Source organism: Diadema setosum, chromosome 6 (assembly GCF_964275005.1).
Source record: "Diadema setosum chromosome 6, eeDiaSeto1, whole genome shotgun sequence".
Classification (NCBI taxonomy): domain Eukaryota; kingdom Metazoa; phylum Echinodermata; class Echinoidea; order Diadematoida; family Diadematidae; genus Diadema; species Diadema setosum.
In genome coordinates, this window is record NC_092690.1 from 40,671,734 (window position 1) to 40,690,817 (window position 19,084).

The 19,084-nt window shown below is 37.9% G+C and overlaps 1 protein-coding gene across 1 annotated transcript; it reads left to right on the forward strand.

The window, feature by feature from the left end:
• Positions 1–2,445: 2,445 nt before the first annotated feature.
• LOC140230245 (carbohydrate sulfotransferase 10-like) lies at positions 2,446–17,585 on the forward strand. Its single transcript, XM_072310425.1, has 4 exons — positions 2,446–3,156; positions 9,670–9,804; positions 15,745–15,971; positions 16,433–17,585. Exons 1-4 carry the CDS (start codon positions 3,120–3,122, stop codon positions 17,294–17,296), a joined length of 1,263 nt encoding a protein of 420 aa, XP_072166526.1. The 5' UTR covers positions 2,446–3,119; the 3' UTR covers positions 17,297–17,585.
• The last annotated feature ends 1,499 nt before the right edge of the window (positions 17,586–19,084 follow it).

The window sequence follows — 19,084 nt, forward strand, 5'->3', positions numbered from 1 at the left end:
ATACTTCAGATCTTCTTTTCTGATGTGGGGTTTGAGATTCTCAGTGTTACGCACTGCTCTAATACATGTATATGGCTTTTCATGTTAGGATTCGGTATATTGCTTATTGGTTGTTATCATGTACTTTTTCTAAAATAGCCGAAAAGCAATTCATGGAAAAAGAACAAAATGTCTCATTGATAAAACTTGAATTAGATAGTAAAAAGAAAAGCAGAGGAAGGAGGGAGCTGCTTTTAAGAATTAGGTTGGGTAGGGAAGCAGAAAAAAGAAGAAAACAGAATGATGGGACAAAAAGCAAATCATATCAAATATAACATATTTTAGTATGAATGTGTATACTTTTAGTATTGCTCGGGATTAGATGTCCGTGTTGAGTACATTCTGTATTACAATGACGTATATAAGGTGTACTTTAGACATCAATCTGTATCCTTTTTTTTTATGATACTGTGTAATGAGTCTGTTATGTTTTGTTTTTTCTTCTGTGTCTTGTGTATCATGCTTGATCCAAGAGGCAACATTATCCTCTCCATAATATGCTCGTGTTGATATAATAAAGAATGCCGAGTCAGCATTGAAGGTTACTTAATGAAATAGTAGCCTCGCACACCAAACTGGATTTCAATTCAATTTAATTCAATTCAATTCAATTCGTTCATTTTCATACTTCTTTTCGTATACTATGAATGTCTCATCAGAAATAATAACACAGGTTCTTTCATCTTATAAACAATGTGTAAAAACGAACGATATACATGGTAATATCACATCAATTGAAATGGTAACTGGTCGAAATCGAGTGGGGTTGAACCAAAAAAAAGTATGATGGGACCTTCATGAAAGCAAGCTTGTTTGGCTGTAGGCCCCGAGTAGTCAGTGTGTGTGAAAAAGAAACGGAGAACGGATAGAAGATAAGACCAGGCGAGTGAATGGTGCAAAATAAGAAAAGCGGGATATGCATATATGTAATTAAAAGAAGAAGAAGAAGAAAAAAAAAAGAAGAAGAAAAAAAGAAAACTATACTAAAATCTTAACCATGATTGTGGCCGAGCTATTTGTTTACGTTGTAAAGCATGATTTGCTTATGGAATCTCCCTTGGTATACATTATAAAACTGTCGTTGCATTTAGTTTAAAACTATCACAAGATTATATTCAGTTAGATACAAAACTAACATGTACAGCTATTATTAAGCCATTTGGTGCCTGCCGTCAAGCTGTGGGTAAGAAGTGAGAGAGGAGGAAGAGAGGGGAACGAAGTAGCGTGAAGAAATAATGAATTCGGAGAACCTGACGGCAAGGCCCAAAACACAATCTGCGGCGGGTTGACAAGAATTGCTTTGATCGGACAATAACATACTACAATATTACATAAGACATTACAAATTTATTCAGTATCTGCACGATATGTACTCAATAAAAACTTAATTTGCGTTTAAAAAAATATAAGGACAATCAGCTTATTCGGGGGAGAGGTCATTCCAGTATCTAGGGCCCGTATACATTATCGGTTTTTGTTGTTGTTGGTTTGTTTGTTTGTTTTGTTTTTGTTTTTGTTTTTGTTTTGGCGAAAATTGTTCGAGTGTGTGGAAGGTTAAATGCGTCGCTTTGGCGGGCAAGATAATTATGAATAACATAGTTTTTCCTGAACATGCAAATAAAAACATCCGGTAACTCCTTGGCAGAATATTTGTACATAAATATGCCGACATTATAGCTGAATGCCGACATTAACTGAATGCCGACATTATAACTGGATTTGGAATGGATGGTTCCACAACTTATCTCTATTTCTCTTTCCCTTTATCGTGGATATTTGTTTTGTTGACTGGCTTTTATGTTTTGTTTTGTTTTGTTTTGTTTCGTTTTGAGAAGTACCTTGTATACGGATATACATTAGGTTGATTTAAGATTAAATGTGTATCTACACATAAGATTGGGACTTTGGGAGATGAACACATTGCCGTATAACGCTGGGCGGGCGGGCGGGGGCATCAGGGGCGGTGAATTTCCTACCGTTTTACATTGAAAAGCTCTCGAATTTCACCAAAATAGTGCACCACATCCTTTATTTTCCTATATTATAAAAAGCGCGCTCATTGCTATCTCGGTAACTAATTCGTTCCTTGAATATGCAAATGTCATTCCCTCACAACTGATCATTCTACCTACATGTGTGTACAATGTGGGCTTGGCCCGTGGCCCTACAGCTTTTCGCAAATGACGTCACAGATGAGATTTTGTTTTGATAGTCCGCCCTCTGACGGTGATATGTTTGTAGGCCTCTCGCGCAAGGGCCAAGCTAGCTCCGCGCACTCACAGAACAATTGCACAGGGCGTATGAAGAGTCCGCACTCTAGCAGTCACTGGGGAAATCTCTTTGGATTACCAGTAGTACAGCTGTAGTAGTGTTTACATTAATTTATACGTTCTATGTGCACGTGTACGACGAGCTCGAGCTTGTTGGCATCGATCCATCGATCCATACTCCATGGCCCGGCCATCAGTAAACATCAGCCGAGAATAGATTCCGGAATCCTGATTTATCTACACTATAGGCCTACTGGACACTTTCTAGAGAATAAAGGGACACCAGTTTTGATCCTAACATAATTGGATTCGAATTTGATCGGGGTTTGAGTGATCTCGCCATCGCTTACACACAGCTCAACAGCAGCACTTCAAACAATGATTGGACTAACCCACTGGGATGTTGGATTCAAGTTGGAGAAGGCCTAACCTTAAAATAGGGCTTACGGTAGGCCTACTCGGTACGATGATCCACTTCGCAGCCAATGACTCAAAAACAGCATGTGAATAGTGGGGAATCTAGATATCTAGAATTTACACCTTTCATCTCTACTCTAGATCTTAGTAGATATCTAGATCTACTTACTAATTTGGTAATTCCACATGCCGAGAATGATCGCAGACTTCATTCAAACAACAGCGTTAGTACCGTACCTGTAGCCTACCTCCCACGGACCGTATGGATCCATTGCATTGGACATTACTCCGTAGATCTTTAGCCGAGAATACATGCCGAGAATGCTGAGACACATGCCAAGAATTCAAGCAAGGTGACCTGTACCTGTAAATTTACCTCCCATCCCAGGGACCATGGATCCATTGGACAGTAGATCTTTCGCCTTAGGAGGTAAGAAGAAACCACAACGTTAGCATAGGGAGTAGGGTTAGGGAAGACGGTAAGAGGGTTCTACGTAGATAGGGTACACTGTGCTGTAGAACTTATAGTCTGTATCTCTATGTTACTTTTTAAGATCCATAACAAGAAAATCTAAAGGGATTTCTCAATTCAAAGCTAGCCAAAACTTCGTCAAAATTGCACAAATATTGTTCATCACTTATCCACTTATCATTTCATCATCCAATAGAGTCTTACACGTTAGTTTCTACAGCCTACATACACAGGTAGCTGACGATTATTCTTTACGGAACCACGTCAGAGTGCGTTGTGAAGAGTCTCAATTCCAGCCAGAAACCCTGTTAACATTCTAGACCTTTCCGTGTCAAACGACCGCGATCGAGTTTAGAATTATAGCGTAGAAAATAGCCTACCTAGATTCTAGATTTAATGTTAGACGTGTTTACGTCGGTATAAATGCCATTTCCAGATGTAGGCCTAACGTTAGGGTATGGTGTGGTAGCCCTAGGCCTACTACATATCGACCACCCTTATTGAAACCGACCGCGTATACTGTATTAAATTCGCGCACTAATCTGCGCGCAAAGCACATTAAAATGGATTGGCTTTGAATGTAGATGAGGATGGTGTGAGAAAACGCGATAATTCACTGTTCATTAATGGTTTTAATCAAGGACAACATTTCGAATGAATATTTTCACTGAATCGTAATGACAGCACAATGTAATGTCTATGGAAGTTTCTAAAAGGCTTCTAAAAAGCTTCGTACAACACGGTGTTCAATACAACTCGGTTTGCGTGCATTGTCAATGCAAAAACAGCGGTCGATCCTAATAACGCGATTTACCGCGGGAAGCTGAAACGAGGCCACGCAAGCTCATCAGCGATATTTTTGCACTGAAACTTCGAATCGAAAAGGGAACAACGGCATTTGATAGAGCTGGATTTTCTCAATCACGTAGGTCAAGTTTTTTACTTGAATTTCAGTGTTAAATATTCTTATCAAGCAAATAAACATTAGGCGGTCGATTAGTAGTAGGTCCAACCATACATCATACATGACTGTCACGAGTATCATAGTCGTACTTCGCTAGCTGTTTTCAAATGCTGTAAATAGTCGGATAGAGCTTAGATACATGTAGCACTGCAAGGCCCTAAAAACGTGTAGGTGTAGGCGTTGCACGTAGTAGAAAAATAATAACATTAGTACTTTCTGGTAGAGTGTAGTTGATCTGGAATATAAGTAGGCCTATTGAAAGCGAAATCGATAATAATGACGATATCAACCAAAACTGACCGTTTAAGACTTTTCTCGGTATTGCTTTTGTTTCTTTATCTTTTAAAAGTATGTGTAGATAACCTACGTCACTTTTTGTTTTTGCATTGTCATACATTGATCATGTTGCTTTGCATGTTATTGTTTGTTTGCTTTTTACCACGGTTGCATTTACATAGTGTGCGTTCACCTTCGAAAGATAAGGAAAAAGCAGTAATCATTTACCGAAAAAAAAAAACCATAGGATCTCCTTTGAACAGTAGAAGTTTAATTAAAATAGTTGTTTATCAGAGGGCTGCTTAAATATACAGCAAACAACAGATTTGATTCTCAGTCGCCATGTTAGGCCTAGGCCCTATAGTTTGTTACTTTATTTTCTGCAAATCAATATAGGCCTATACATAAATTACATAATCATGAACATGGGAAACATACAAAGTATATTTGAAACAGAGTCATTTGACTTGCATAAACAACGATATAAAAGGAAATTAATGATATAATAATTACAGGGATTACAATAACAATATTATATTTTTAAAAGAAGCGATAATGCAGAGGGCCGCCATTGTAAGCATTGCTTGAAAAGATGGCCGGCCCGAGGAGAAGGTAGGGACGTACTAGATTCGTAACAATACAAATTCTGCTGCGAAGATAGCAGTGGAATATAAACTCTGATGTGTGATGGTGGTGAATGTGCGTGCAAGTGCTTGAAAGTGCACAGGGAGCACTTTGACGTAGATCCATCAAATTAAACTAATTTTATAGGTCTACACAGATCTGGTTCGAGCTGCTGGCACAGGGACATCCTGTGGCAAGGGTGTAAACTATAGATTATACCGAATACATTTGGCTCACTATTTAATTTGTACCAGCAATATTTAGTAATTTGCCAAATGTCTCGATTTTGAGATAAGTACATCTGTGTCCTTCATGCAGTGCAGATCTACAGTTCATTAACAATACACAAAATGTATTATGGGACGAGGTTACAAAGAACGAGTTGCTATCTCATCTATGAACAGAAATCGGAAGTGTAGTGATTACGGGTACATTAACAAGAGGAAATAAGGTGGTTCTTAATATACACAGATTGCAAAGGAGACCCATCTATATATTTTGCAGTTTTCTATTGACAAGTTGCTTGATTTTTTTTAAAGCTTAACGCCAAATCCAGTTCGTGTCTATCACCAAACTGGAAGATTACATGGTCACTTTTTCACGTATTCCAGCGTGTTTTTTTCCTCTCTTTTTATTTCTATTGTCAGTTAAAAAGGGAAATTGTACACTATTTTCTGATTTGCTGCTTTTATTCAAAGAACACGCATTAATTGTTGCCTAGAGCAGACTGCAGCAAGAGGAGGTGTTTTCTGGGGGCATTTCATGAAGCGTTTTGATCGGATATTTTTCTGATGGGTGTGATCCAAAAATCACGGGAGCGCGATGGGACGGAATTTGAATGGGTTTTTTATTTAAAACAAAAAAGTTTAAGTGTTAGCAGGCATTTATTACTACAAATGTGTTAAGCTTACATGAAGACATCACACTGCACTATGGACAAGATCAGCATCTGTTTTGTTTCCATGGCAACAACAAATTTTATTAGCGCGACGGGACGGACTGAAAAAAACACTCGTTTTTGTGAAGAAAATTCAAAGGAGAATTAATTCAAAGTTAATGAGCAATACAGATCATGTCATGTGGTGTTTGTTTGTCAATGTTCCAAACATTACTTGCACAAATAGAGAAACATCTAGATCTAATAGACTTTATTTTTTAGGTAATTTTCTCAAAAGCTGTCGAACGGACAAAAATGAATAGGAAATTCTAGAGAATCGGCTAATTTTCATCAAAATGTATTTAAACTTTGGAAAACACAGTTTTATAACATCTTAGTGTAGATTAAGCACACCAAGATTCAAACTACTAATGAATGCTGAAAAATTTGATCAACAATTATTATCATAATGCAAAAAATTCTCATTTTACAATAATTCTTACACTTTTGGTACGGTAATCCTTGATTTTCTTTCTCGATGAAAATTACTTTTCATGAATGATGATGTTGCAATGGCATTTCATTTGCCCAAAGATTGAATCTTTCCACCAAGATTTGATCCGCAATGCAAAGGATGTCTTTAATGACGATCTTGGCAACTGTGAAACCTTTTAATTTTCTCTTCCATTTTTTTTTTTCAAATTTCCAGCGAGAAAAACAAAAATGTGCCTCTGAGTCTGATCAAAAAAATCAAGGGACAGCGATGAGATGGAATTTAAGAGAATTTTTTGCTCACAAAAAGAAATGTTAGCATGATAGCAGCCATATATGAAAGCATGAAAGTGCACTATAAACAAGGCAGACATTTGTTCTGTTTCCATGGAAACAAAAAATATTACAGGCGTGACGGGTGGAATAAAAAAAAAAAAATCGCTGTTTTTTTTTTAACAAAGTTCAAAGGAGAATTGTTGAGCCAGACTTGCAATGCTATGTGGCATTGTTTGCTACTATTCCCTACATTACTTCAACAAAAGAGCTAACATACAGATTAATATATTATAGTTTTTAAGTAATTTCCTCGAAAGGTGTTGAATTCCATCCCATAGCACAACGGGACGAAACGATATGCACTATGTACAAAACGAATGGGAAATTTTCAACACTGACTAATTTTCATCAAAATGTGTTCAAACCCGTGGTTAACACAGTTTTATAACATTTTAGTGTAGAGCACCAAGATTCATACTACAGAGAAATGATGGAAAATTTCAGTAACAGTTATCACTATTATAGTATATATATTTTCATCACACAAAAATCCTTACACTTATGGTATAGCAATCCTTGATTATATTTTCCCCAGGAACATATATATATATATATATATATATATATATATATTCTTTTTTTTTTTTTTTTTTGTATGAGTGAAAATGAGACTCATACGTTGCAGGTCATTTGCACAAGCTTTGATTCTACCTCCACGATTTGACTGACTGCTATAAAGTCTATACCGGTACAAGTTTTCAGCAGCAACAGCGTCACTCAGAGTAGTGGCAAATCATTGTGGGGAAGTAATTTTGTGATAATCTTAGTATCCAGATGCTGTTTTCTTTTTTTCAATTTCCATCCACAAGGGGTTGAGCATCATATATTAGGATCACAGTTTTTGACAACCATGCTGTTGTTTTTCAGTTTTAAAACTTAACCTCTTTTTTGAGTTGCAGTAATTTCGTTGACATTTCTTTCTTAAATTGTATTTTTAAACTTGTAGATGTCATAAGTGTCTAAGAATTGAAACAGGTTTATGTATATTTTAGATGAAAAATTTTGAATTGTTAATTCCCCATGTGCATTCCAACATGGGGATGCTCAAAATCAATGTTTCAGTATTGAAATGCAAACAATTGTCTAAGAATGCTTTTTTCCCATTTTTCTCATAAAATTTTTGTGGCAATTTTTCTTCCCTATATATTTCTCAGACATGGTAAGAATCTGCATGTTGATAAATATTAATCTCAATAAAAAAAAATACAGTTAGAACACATGGACAAGAGACTCAGGTTTATCTAATGCAGTATTGACTACCAGAGTAGACTGTGCATTTGTAATTTACAATTAAGGGTTGCAAGAAAGCTGCCAAGGCTCCCCGGCCCAATGCCGACAAGAAGAGGCGTAGGAAGAGGAAGGAGAGATACGGCATCTACATCAAACACATCTACACACAAAATGCTTCATGAAATACCCCCTTGATCTATAGAATGCTTGTACAGACTGGACTAATAATGCCACTAACATGGATACCACTTGGCGCATAACTTGTGGCCAGTATCATAAGCACGCGTCATTCTAAAGAAGAACAATAATTTCGTTTATATACTTCATCCATAGCACCTCATGTGTTTTCGTTCGAAATTGTAAACCAATGTCGTGTAGAGAACTATGCAGCTTATTCAATATTGATTTAATTAAAAGAAATATCAAAATGATAAAGCTTCTCGATTTAGAAAAAAATAGTAATATGATTGTAATGCCACAAACGAATGAATTACTAAAAAAAAAAAAAAAAAGATTAACGTCAATACTAAATGGGTTTACCTTCGGCAACAATTTCGGAGTACACTATATAGTCATTATTTACAAAACCTTCAAATCTGAAATAACTTGTGTTCACATCATTCATTTCCTGCATGGTTTGATGTAAATATGAATAAAATGCATATCAAAATATATCGAACTAGAAATATCGCTACAAATGGCGACTGATATGCCTTCGCCATGGCGCACGGTTCTCCCAACAGGTCTACATCAAGCAACAACAACAACAACAACAACAAAATTATAAGAATGTGAGACGAATGGTTCACATAATTTGCAAGAAAAAAAATGAAATGATATGTTTATCACATTTGTGTTTAGTGTTTACTTTCCTTAAACAGCGTTTGATATGGACATTTGACTATGATAATATCATTATTCAAGCGAGCAGGTTTTCGGGAATTGGAGGATTGTCATTTAATCTTTTGACTTTATTAAGTTTCTGACTTGAGTAATCTTCAAAATATGGAGAAAAGGTGTTATTTCAGTTTTAAATAGAATTTTAAGGTTTTAACTTGATCTTTGACACTTGTCATTTAACCCTTTGACCCCAAAGTCCAAAAGAGGATCACTGTCAGGTATTGCATTAAAATTATTTCTGATGATACCTTGGGCCACTTCCGATATAGATATGGAGCAAAAAGTGAAATTTTAGAGTTTTAGAACCTTAGATTTGATAAATTTGAACTTTGAACTTTGAACTTGGAAAGTAGTTACACTCTATGTATTTCTATTGGAAAAAGGTTGCGTCGGCCCCGCAGATATAAATATTTAACACTATCTCTGAAACGGCGTACAGATCTCACAAAACATAGAAAGTGATACACTCCTGTAGCTAGCATGAACAGTATACTTTAGATAAGTTTGTACACCTCTATAGTATATAGATCATGATTGGATGTAAAGATCCACATTGGAATATACTACAACCGAAAAGAAAAAAAGGAATCCCACAAGAAGGCAGAAAAAAAACAACTATCATCGCTAGCTATTGTAACGACTGAACCAGCAGACAGCTGCCAGTGTTAGGTTAGTATGTGAGTGCGACCGCCTATAGTATCATTGCAAAAATTATATTAGAATAAATTACCTTTAATATCTGTTTTTTTCTTTTAACTTTGATCTCCTGCAGGTGTTAAGAAGAAGGTTCGTCCTTGCTCATCGTCTTCACAGAAGAGTACGATGCGGCGGATCTGCTCTCCGATGATCGTCAAATTTTCTCTGGTACTCGTATCAACATGCTGGCTGTTAATTACTTGGCACTCTTGTAAGTCCTTCGTAGAATTCTGAAGCTCATCCCATTAAACCAAAGTTACGTCAGCTTCCAAACTCAGCTGCCTTTCATCTTTTCACTTGTAAAATAATAATGCTACGATAATCGCAGCAAATCAATATTTCTACTGCACCCTGTTTTCACCCTGAATAATCGCATTTTCATTGGTAGCGCCTGAAGTCACGAGTGATTACAATTTGATAACAGATATTTCTGCTTGATTTTCTATTGAAGAGTTCAAGACAAGGGTTATGTTCACAGTGAAAAGTGGTGGGTGGGAATTAAAGGAATAGTAAGTCTTGCTATTGAAATGAGATTTTGAAAATGTTTTAGTGGAATTCCAAACCTTGTACTACTTGGCTTTCCAAAATAGAGTAAAGCAAGACATTCCTTGGTAGAGAATTCATTAACATTTGACAAACTGTAGAAGATGCCTAAAGGTGCTACTTGTATTTTTCAATGAAAAAGTAATACTAGAAATATCATGACATACTAAACAACAGTACTAACTTTCCTTTCCGGTTGTCATGTTATGCATTGTATAATCAAGCATCTTTTTAGTCTGTTTTGTTATGCCTCCGCCACGAAGTGGTGCCGGAGGCATTATGTTTTCGGGTTGTCCGTCCGTCCGTACGTACGTCCGTACGTCCGTCCGTCCGCTTTCGTTTACGCGATAACTTGAGTAATATTTACTGGAATTTTACCAAACTTGGTCCAAGTATGAAGTATGATGGGGAAATTATTTGATTAGATTTTGGGTGAAATCGGCTAAAGGTCAAAGGTCAAAGGTCAAGGTCAAATCATGAAATTGTATCCGTTTACGTGATAACTCAAGACTGGATGGAGCAAATTTCACCAAACTTTGTTGGAGGATGATGTATGATGGGACAATTACTTGGTTACTTTTTCAGTGAAATCGGACAGAGGTCAAAGGTCAAATATTAAGGTCAAATCCTAAAATTTATCTGTTTACGTGATAACTCAAAACTGGATGAAGCAGCTTTCACCAAACTTGGTCCAAGGATGATGGATGATAGGACAATTAGTTGAGTAGATTTTAGTGACATTGGCAAGAGGTCAAAGGTCAAAAGGTCAAGGTCAAATGCTACAAATGTTGCAATTTCCCCCATATCTATGCAATGCCCGAAGGTATTTTCTTGAAACTTGGTGTGGACATGTACTACTGCGTAAAGATTCTCCAGAGAGAGTTTCATGTCATAAGGTCAAAGGTCAAAAGGTCAAAGGTTAGGTGAAAATGTTGCAATATTACTTTTCTCGCAAATGGTTCAATGTATCTTCGTGGAACTTGGTACATATGCATGTACTGTCTGGCAGGGATTATCTAGGGAATTTAGGGGTCTTGGGTCAATAGTCGGGGGTCAAAGGTCAAGGTCAATACCTCAAAATTTTACTATTTCCCTCATATACTAGTATATGCAATGCTTGCATCATTAGTTTCAAAACTTAATACATGCATTACCTAATGGAGATTCTCCTGGAAATTTCCAGCCAGAAGGTCAAAGGTCAAAGGTTTAGGGTCAAAGGCCAGCTTTCAATGCCTTCCCCCCCCCCCAAAAAAAAAATCTATCTTGTACCGTCATCACACTCTTTCTTCGTACCTTGGAAATTACTCAATGCATAAACTTCCCCAAAATTCCCCAAATATGTGTACCTGCACTCTTAGAAAATTATAGCCAACCCAGTTCAAGACATTTCTGACAAACCTGTCATTTCAATATTTTGCCAGTTATGTGAAACTGTCATGGATCACACATTGTGAAGACATTGTACTATACGCCTATTGGGAGAATCATGCATTATGGCGGAGGCATCAGTCGCTATAGCGACATTTCTAGTTTTTTTTTTTTTTTTTTGATGCCTCCACCACGAACTGTCGCCGGAGGCATTATGTTTTTGTGTTGTCCGTCCTTCCGTCCGTCCGTCCTTTTCTCCGTCTGTCCGTAATCAATTTTATGGACAGCATAACTAAACAATTTCATGAATTTGAAACTAAACAACTGTTTGAAGTATCCCAATGAAACTTGGCAGGTGTATATATGAGGGGGTGACGTTATGCCTATCAACTTTTGGGCGCAGATGCTCAAGGTCAAAGGTCAAGGTCAAATGCTCAAAATTTCGCTATTTCCCCCATATCTATGCAATGCCTGATGGTATTTTCATGAAACTTAGTATAAGTATGTATTACCCAATAAAGATTCTCCAGTCAAAGTTTCGGGTCATGGGGTCAAAGTTCAATGGTCAGAGGTCAAGTGAAAATGTTAAAAATTCATTTTTTTTCTCCATATGTCGGAAATGGTTCAAGGTATCTTCATGGAACATAGTACATATGCATGTACTGACTTGCAGTGATTATCTAGGAAGCTTTGGGGTCACGAGATCAACGATCAGGGGTCAAAGGTCAAGGTCAACTCACTTGAAATGGAAATTTCACTTTTTCCATCATATTTATGCGATACCTGCAGGATTTTTCTTGAAACTTAGTGAATACGTGTATTACCAATGGAGATTCTCTGGGAAGTTTTTGGCCAAAAAGTCAAAGGTCAAAAGTCAAGTGAAAGTGCTAAATTTCACTTCATCCTCTATATCTTGGAAGTGGCTCAAGGTATCATCATGAAACTAATAGTTATGCATGTTCTGCCTGACAGTGATTCTCTTGGGAATTCTAAGGTCATAGGGTCAAAGGTCAAGGGTCAAAGGCCAGGTCAAAATGCTAACATTTTACTATTGAATACAGATATTACACTTTTTCTCTATACAGTAGCTTGAAAATTACTCAATGCGTAGACTTTATATACAAGGGTCACAAGTCCTCAAATCCCCAAATAAGTGCTCTCTTAGAAAATGTAGCCATTCATCCAATCTATTTCAAGGAAAATGAACACTTATAACAAGTCATTTTGATATTTTGCCAGTTAGATGAAACTGTTATCACACATTGTCAAGACGTACTGTAGACCTATTAGGAGAATCATACATTATGGTGGAGGCATACCAGTCGCCATAGCGACATTTCTAGTTTGTGAGGGGAAGGGGCTCGCGTTGCAATACTAAAGGCCCCCTCACACCTGAGCGAATTGCCTGAATATGACTTGCGATGGCTGGCGAAAGGCATTTTTGGAAAAATCGTTTTCAATAGTAATTGATAGTAAGTCATATTTACCCTTCGTGTTTGGGTTCGTACACCTTCTGAACTAACAGTTGCGATTATTCAAATTCGCACGGGATTTTTGAACATGTTTAAAATTTCCCGACGAATTGAAAAATCGTCTGTCATTTGCATCTCTTTTTTAGTCTGCGGTAATCGTTCGTTTATCGTTCGTGTGCTATTGTCACGCATAGTCCCTCATCGCGCTTTTGCCCAGGTGGACCGATCTCGAAAGAACCCTAAACGAAGCAACACGATGACTGAATATGACTTGCGCATAGAAACGAAGATACTATGACAAACGTATTTTCGCCTGCCATCTTCTATGCGAAGGGAAACCAAGAATGACTTTTACTAAATTTGAATAGCGATGCATACATGAAGGCAAGTCTAAGAGATACTATGACAAACTATGGATTGCGAAGTGATACGAATACGAGCGAATGACCTGACGAAAAAAAATTGGCGAATGCTGAGCTGCTCTCTGTGAACAGCCACTCACCACGCTTCTCATACATAAACATTCTACCCGAAAGTTTCAAAGTTTCTTCAGAAAAATGGAAGATGCAGCCCGCCTCAGAGTCTAGTATTTACTAGCAATGGTTCAGAATGAAGTTATACATCACCAGCTGAACCTACACCAGTTCATCAGAGGCCGCTTCAGATGGAGACGACGCTTCACACGACGTCGTATCTAGAGAAGGACGTGGCTGAACCCTGCCAGAAGAAAGGCTTTTGGAATCTACGACAAGCTGTTGGTTGAGCTTCGAAGAGAAGACCCTTCGACTTTCAAGAAATTTCTCTGCATGCCCCCTAAACTCTACGATGAAATCCTGGAGAGGGTCAGAGGAATAATCAGGAGGCAGTACACCTGGTACAGGGAGCCGCTGGAAGAAGGTCTCAAGTTGGCGGCTACTCTCCGTCATCTTGTGTCTGGCACCAAGTACTCGGACATGCAGTATGGGTGGAGGGTGCCTGAAAACGGTTCCATGACATTTGCTCCTGCGACAATTGCTCCCATGAAATATCTGTAGGCTAAGCCCAACATAAAACCTACTCAAACACATAACCCTCACCCTAATCCTAATCCTCACATCAAAATAAACCTGAAACCCTATAACAACCCTAACCCTAACCCTAAGTCCTTGGAGAAAATAAGACCGGAGCAATTGTCGCAGGAGCAAATGTCGTGTCACCCTGAAAACACCCTATCTGTAGTGGTCAGGGAAGTGTGTCAGGCCATATGTGACGAGTATGCAGATGAAGTCATGACAGCCCCTTCAACCCCTGATGGATGGAGACAACTGCTGGTGGATTCTACAAGCGGTGGAATTTTCCCCACAATGTGGCAGCTATTGATGGCAAGCATGTGGCCATCAGAAAGCCTCCTCTGTTTGGCTCGCTATACTACAACTACAAGGGCTTTTTTTTTAATGGTATAATCCTGTTGGCTATAGTGGACAGTGACTACAAGTTTGTCTGGTGCAATGTTGGTGGTAGGTATGATACAATAGGGGAAAGGTTACCGGTCGAGTCAACTTAGGGGTACGTCAGATTTGTTATCACCTCACCTCCATTGTAACTGTTTCAATATTTATTTTTTGCTAAAATGATAGCAATTGGGGCAATTCATCTCAGTTTTTGCTTGATACCCTTTTTCTTCTTCAAAAACGTGCTTTAAGAATAATTGATAATGTTGGATATTTATTTCACACAAATGTTCTTTTGTGTAAAAGCAAAAATCTGAAATTGATTGATTTGTTTCATTATAATGTTGGTATTTTTACGTGTAAATTTTCAATTGATGAGCTTCCTGACATTTTTGCACATTATGTTCATAAGAAATAACTTTCTTCATATCTACTCAACTCGTCATCGTGATGACTATCACCTTCCACGTACTCGCACAATTTTTGCGAAAAAAACATTAATGTTTACAGTGCCAAAATACTGGAATCATCCGACTGTGGTTGTGAGCATTCCGAGGTTGTGGATTTCTTCTCGGTTGATGCAGTCTTTCGTGCGTTCCCTCTGCCTTTGCCTCTTCCTTTCATGCTGCGTGGATGATTTCTCTGGCCGCACTGAAATCTGGACGGAACTGGTCGCTTTTATACTCCCCGAGGAGTGCACACGTTATACGTACGAGAACGCCTGATCTATTCTTTCGTCTTCGTTTCCAATCGCACGCCATACCAAACCATTGCTCATTGTTCGTTCGTCTTATCGGGTCATATCAACCCATCGCTCGCCTTCGGCCGCAATTTACTCAAAGAAGTGAACCGAAAAATCGTTATCCTTCGCATGTCCTATTTATCCTTCGCTTACCGTTCGTTAATCATATTTGACTTTAGTTTATAATCGGATGATTTGAAGGCAATTTTATTTGAAATCGTTGAATTCGCGCGTATTTCGTGCGTTTTTCCCATTCGTCCCCCTACATTCGCTCAGGTGCGAGGGGGCTTTTAGCAAAGTTAAATTTCAATGCTAGGGGTTGTTACTTAATTACGGTATCAGCCCCAAAGCACAGTTATTCATTTATACACAAAGGCATAGAGAGAGATGTGAATTGTTGCCGTCGCCTCAGATTATTTGCACATGTGTTTGTGATCAATAGCGCTTTATTTCCGAAAACATTTACGTCACAATTCATATATTACTTCATATACTTTCTTATTCGAAATCCGAATCCCAAAATGGTATCATTCTGTTTGTCGGATTTTGATATCAACTCGGAAATGATGTGGCATTTCTTTCTTTTTTTTTTCCAGCTTACACATTGGTACCAGTGTTATCTTATAAGTATCCCTTGCCAAAGGCCAACGCAATGACGCTGCCTGTTTCCACCACACTTATACCCACAAACCAAAGCGACAGTAAGAATAATACTATAACGGTGGATCCCGACCAGGTGAATGGAAGTACAGCGATACAGGTGCCAAACACTGTTGAACAGAGTGTAAACAGAACAACAACCAAAGACAAGAACAACTCTTTGGTAGGTGCCTCGTTTGTTTTAGGGTTTGCTTTAATATCGTACTGACTTATGCCCACGTAAACAAAAAAGCAAAAACAAAAACAAAAAAGAAAGGAAACAGAACATAACTATAGGAAGCAGTTATGTACTTCGACACATGGTGTTTTGTATTTCTTACAGATATCTATGTTGAATTGGGAGTGCTGAAAAACAACACAAAAACAAGACGTAAAGAAGAATGCAGAAATACCCCGTCCCCTTCTTCATTGCATCGATAGTCTCAAATATATATTGATAAATATGTTCCAAGATACCATTTCCTCTGCCATGGCATCAATTTTAACATGATTTCTATCCGTTTTAACGCTTGTTACAATGATTTTAAAGAGATAGACAATTGTTCTTTTTGCCATTTGATTTTATGGATGTGGCACTTTTCAACAGCTGTGGAAATTCACTTTACAACCAAATTCTATTTACAGTTTACTGATCACCACAGTAATCAGCCAAGAATTCGAGATGGAAGAAGGAGTGTTCAGCTGAGAAAAGCTTGTACTCAGCTTCAGTTATCGAATAAATCCAGCAACTTCACAGAGATTCAACGACAGCTCAGCCACGTAATAGTTTTTCCGAAATACAAACTCCTCTACTGCGATATTCCGAAGGTCGGCAGTACTAGCTGGAAGCGGTTTTTCTTGGATTTACACGGACATAAGGAGAAGGGAAATCCTCACGTCCTTACAGAGCGTCATTTCAAGACATTATCCAATCTTCCAAGAGTGGCTGCTCAGCAAGCACTGGCCGAATACACGAGTTTCGTGTTTGTTCGAAATCCGTACTCTCGTCTCTTGTCAGCCTTCATAAACAAGATGCTCTCCCCGGGAAAAGAGGAGGTTTGGCGTGTTAAAAGAGTCAACAGCTGGCTGCAACAACGTGACGCCAAACTCGGAAAGCGCCGAAGTGCAAGACAGAAAATGACTTTCTCCGACTTTGTCAGCTATTATGCAGAGTCCGGGGATAGAGATATTCACTGGAAAGCCATGTCTAGTATATGTCATCCCTGCTTTGTAGATTTCGATTTTATTGGCCATCTCGAAACTTTGGAACACGACTTGAAGGTGATCATTGATATAATCCAAGCACCCCGTGACATCTCATACCCTGTCGCCGATAATAGACATTATACGGGCAGCTCAGGCGCGCACACATTCCGAGATTACTATTTGAGCTTAACAGCAAGAGATTTACACGCATTGTCGTTGGTTCCGGATTTTGCGCAGGACCTTGCCTTGTTTGACTACAAAGTTCTCGATAGAGATGAGTTACTTAATAACAACCAGATTTGAGATACAACAAAACAAACGGAAGTTTTATTTCCATGTTGGTATTGTGTGTGTGTGTGTGTGTGTGTGTGTGTTTGTGTTCGAATTTTTCCCTTTTTGTCCTTGAAATGCATTCATAGCTCCTTATCCTTTGGGTTCTTCGTGTGTGGTGTTTGGATTTAAAAAAAGGGGGAAAATGCGAACTTGATGATGTAAAAACGATGCGATGTCCTAATCGTAAACAAAACAATCATAAATATGATCTAAAAATCTTAAACTCAAAACTATTTGAATAACTGTTTTGTCCCGTCACTTAGGAAAACCCCCCACAAATTTCATTGAAAATTTGAATAGTGTCGTGATCGTAAACCTTGTTGCTCTCTCAGATGCAAAACAAAAGCGTTGTTGGTGATAGCTAAGGGGCAGGCACATGTTTACGTATAGAATAAGGCAACCAACTCCCTGATAGTTTACCTGTGAATTTGAGAAGCACTCCGTTGTTGAAATCCATCCAATTTGTATTTATGTTGACGGGGTCTATTTTCTGTGATCGGTCAAGCGCCATTTGGTAAAGGGCGTTTTCTTCGGTCCAGTACAGTACACTCTTAGAAAAAAAGGTTCTTTTGAGCACCAATGGTTCTCAGCACTGTCACAATAGCGACACCCTTTTTGGTGCTCGTGAGAACCTTTTTTAAATGGTGCTTGTCGGCACCTTTTGCAAAAGGTGCCCATTAGAACCTTTTTCCCAATGAAATGGTGCTCGTGAGTACCATTTGAAAGGTGCCCATGGGCACCTTTTTGACTAAAGATGGGCACCTTTTTGACTCTTTTCAAAAGGTGCTCATGAGAACCATTTCATTGGAAAAGGTTCTAATGGGCACCAATGTTTAAAGGTGCTGACAGGCACCATTTAAAAAGGTTCTCACAGGCTCCAAAAAAGGTGTCGCTATTGTGACAGTGCTGAGAACCATTTAATGGTGCTCAAAAGAACCTTTTTTTTTTTCTTAGAATGTAGTATGTGAATTGATGTCTGTGTATTTTCTGTGTGTTTCACACGCAGTGCTGGTAAGTTGCTTCACTGGTACCATTCTTAAAGGTACATTTGTACATATCTGCATTGAAAATGTGCATCACAAACTCATTTGAAATGAAATGAATTGAACTGAATTTCATCTCATCAGTCAAACATTCGTACAAAACCTACATATAGCAATGCATAAGCATGTCATACATTATCGTTGACACTGGAAAAAAAAAAAGCAAGGATAACACACCCATGCACACACAGTTTCACAAGCATGAATACAAACGTGTACATGATGAGTTTGTTTGCAAAAACCGATAAGTTCATATTTGCCAAATGGAGATATTTGCGATTAAAGGTCAAGAAAAATAAAGAGAATAATAAGAAAATTTTTGCTTCTTTTGACCATCAAAACCAATATATCATTTAAAAGGTACATGTATTATTTTGTACTTTATGACAGAGACCGTTCTTCAAAATCTTCAAAAAAGGACTTATCGGATTTGACAAACAAACATTCACATGTACATGAAATTCACCAATATTTTTTCATAATACATCACTCAATAACTGAAAACCATAGAAATTTGCTCTTTCACAAATTCGCAGAAATGTATTTATTCACCTTTACTTTTACAATCTAAAGGTGAGGTTTGTATTTGTCATGTTATAATCTGTCAAATATTCTTAACAAAATATTTTCATTTGTTCACTAATTTTTTTCCACAATAAGTGTCATTTGTGTACCAAGCACTTCTTGAAACACCATCACACATCTCTGTACAGAT

Excerpts from the sequence above, each read along its gene's own strand:
- LOC140230245 (XM_072310425.1), top strand. The coding sequence starts at position 3,120 with ATGGATCCATTGGACAGTAGATCTTTCGCCTTAGGAG. Across the intron at positions 9,805-15,744 it reads GTTAATTACTTGGCACTCTT|CTTACACATTGGTACCAGTG; the intron begins GTAAGTCCTTCG and ends TTTTTTTTCCAG. Across the intron at positions 15,972-16,432 it reads AAGACAAGAACAACTCTTTG|TTTACTGATCACCACAGTAA; the intron begins GTAGGTGCCTCG and ends TTCTATTTACAG.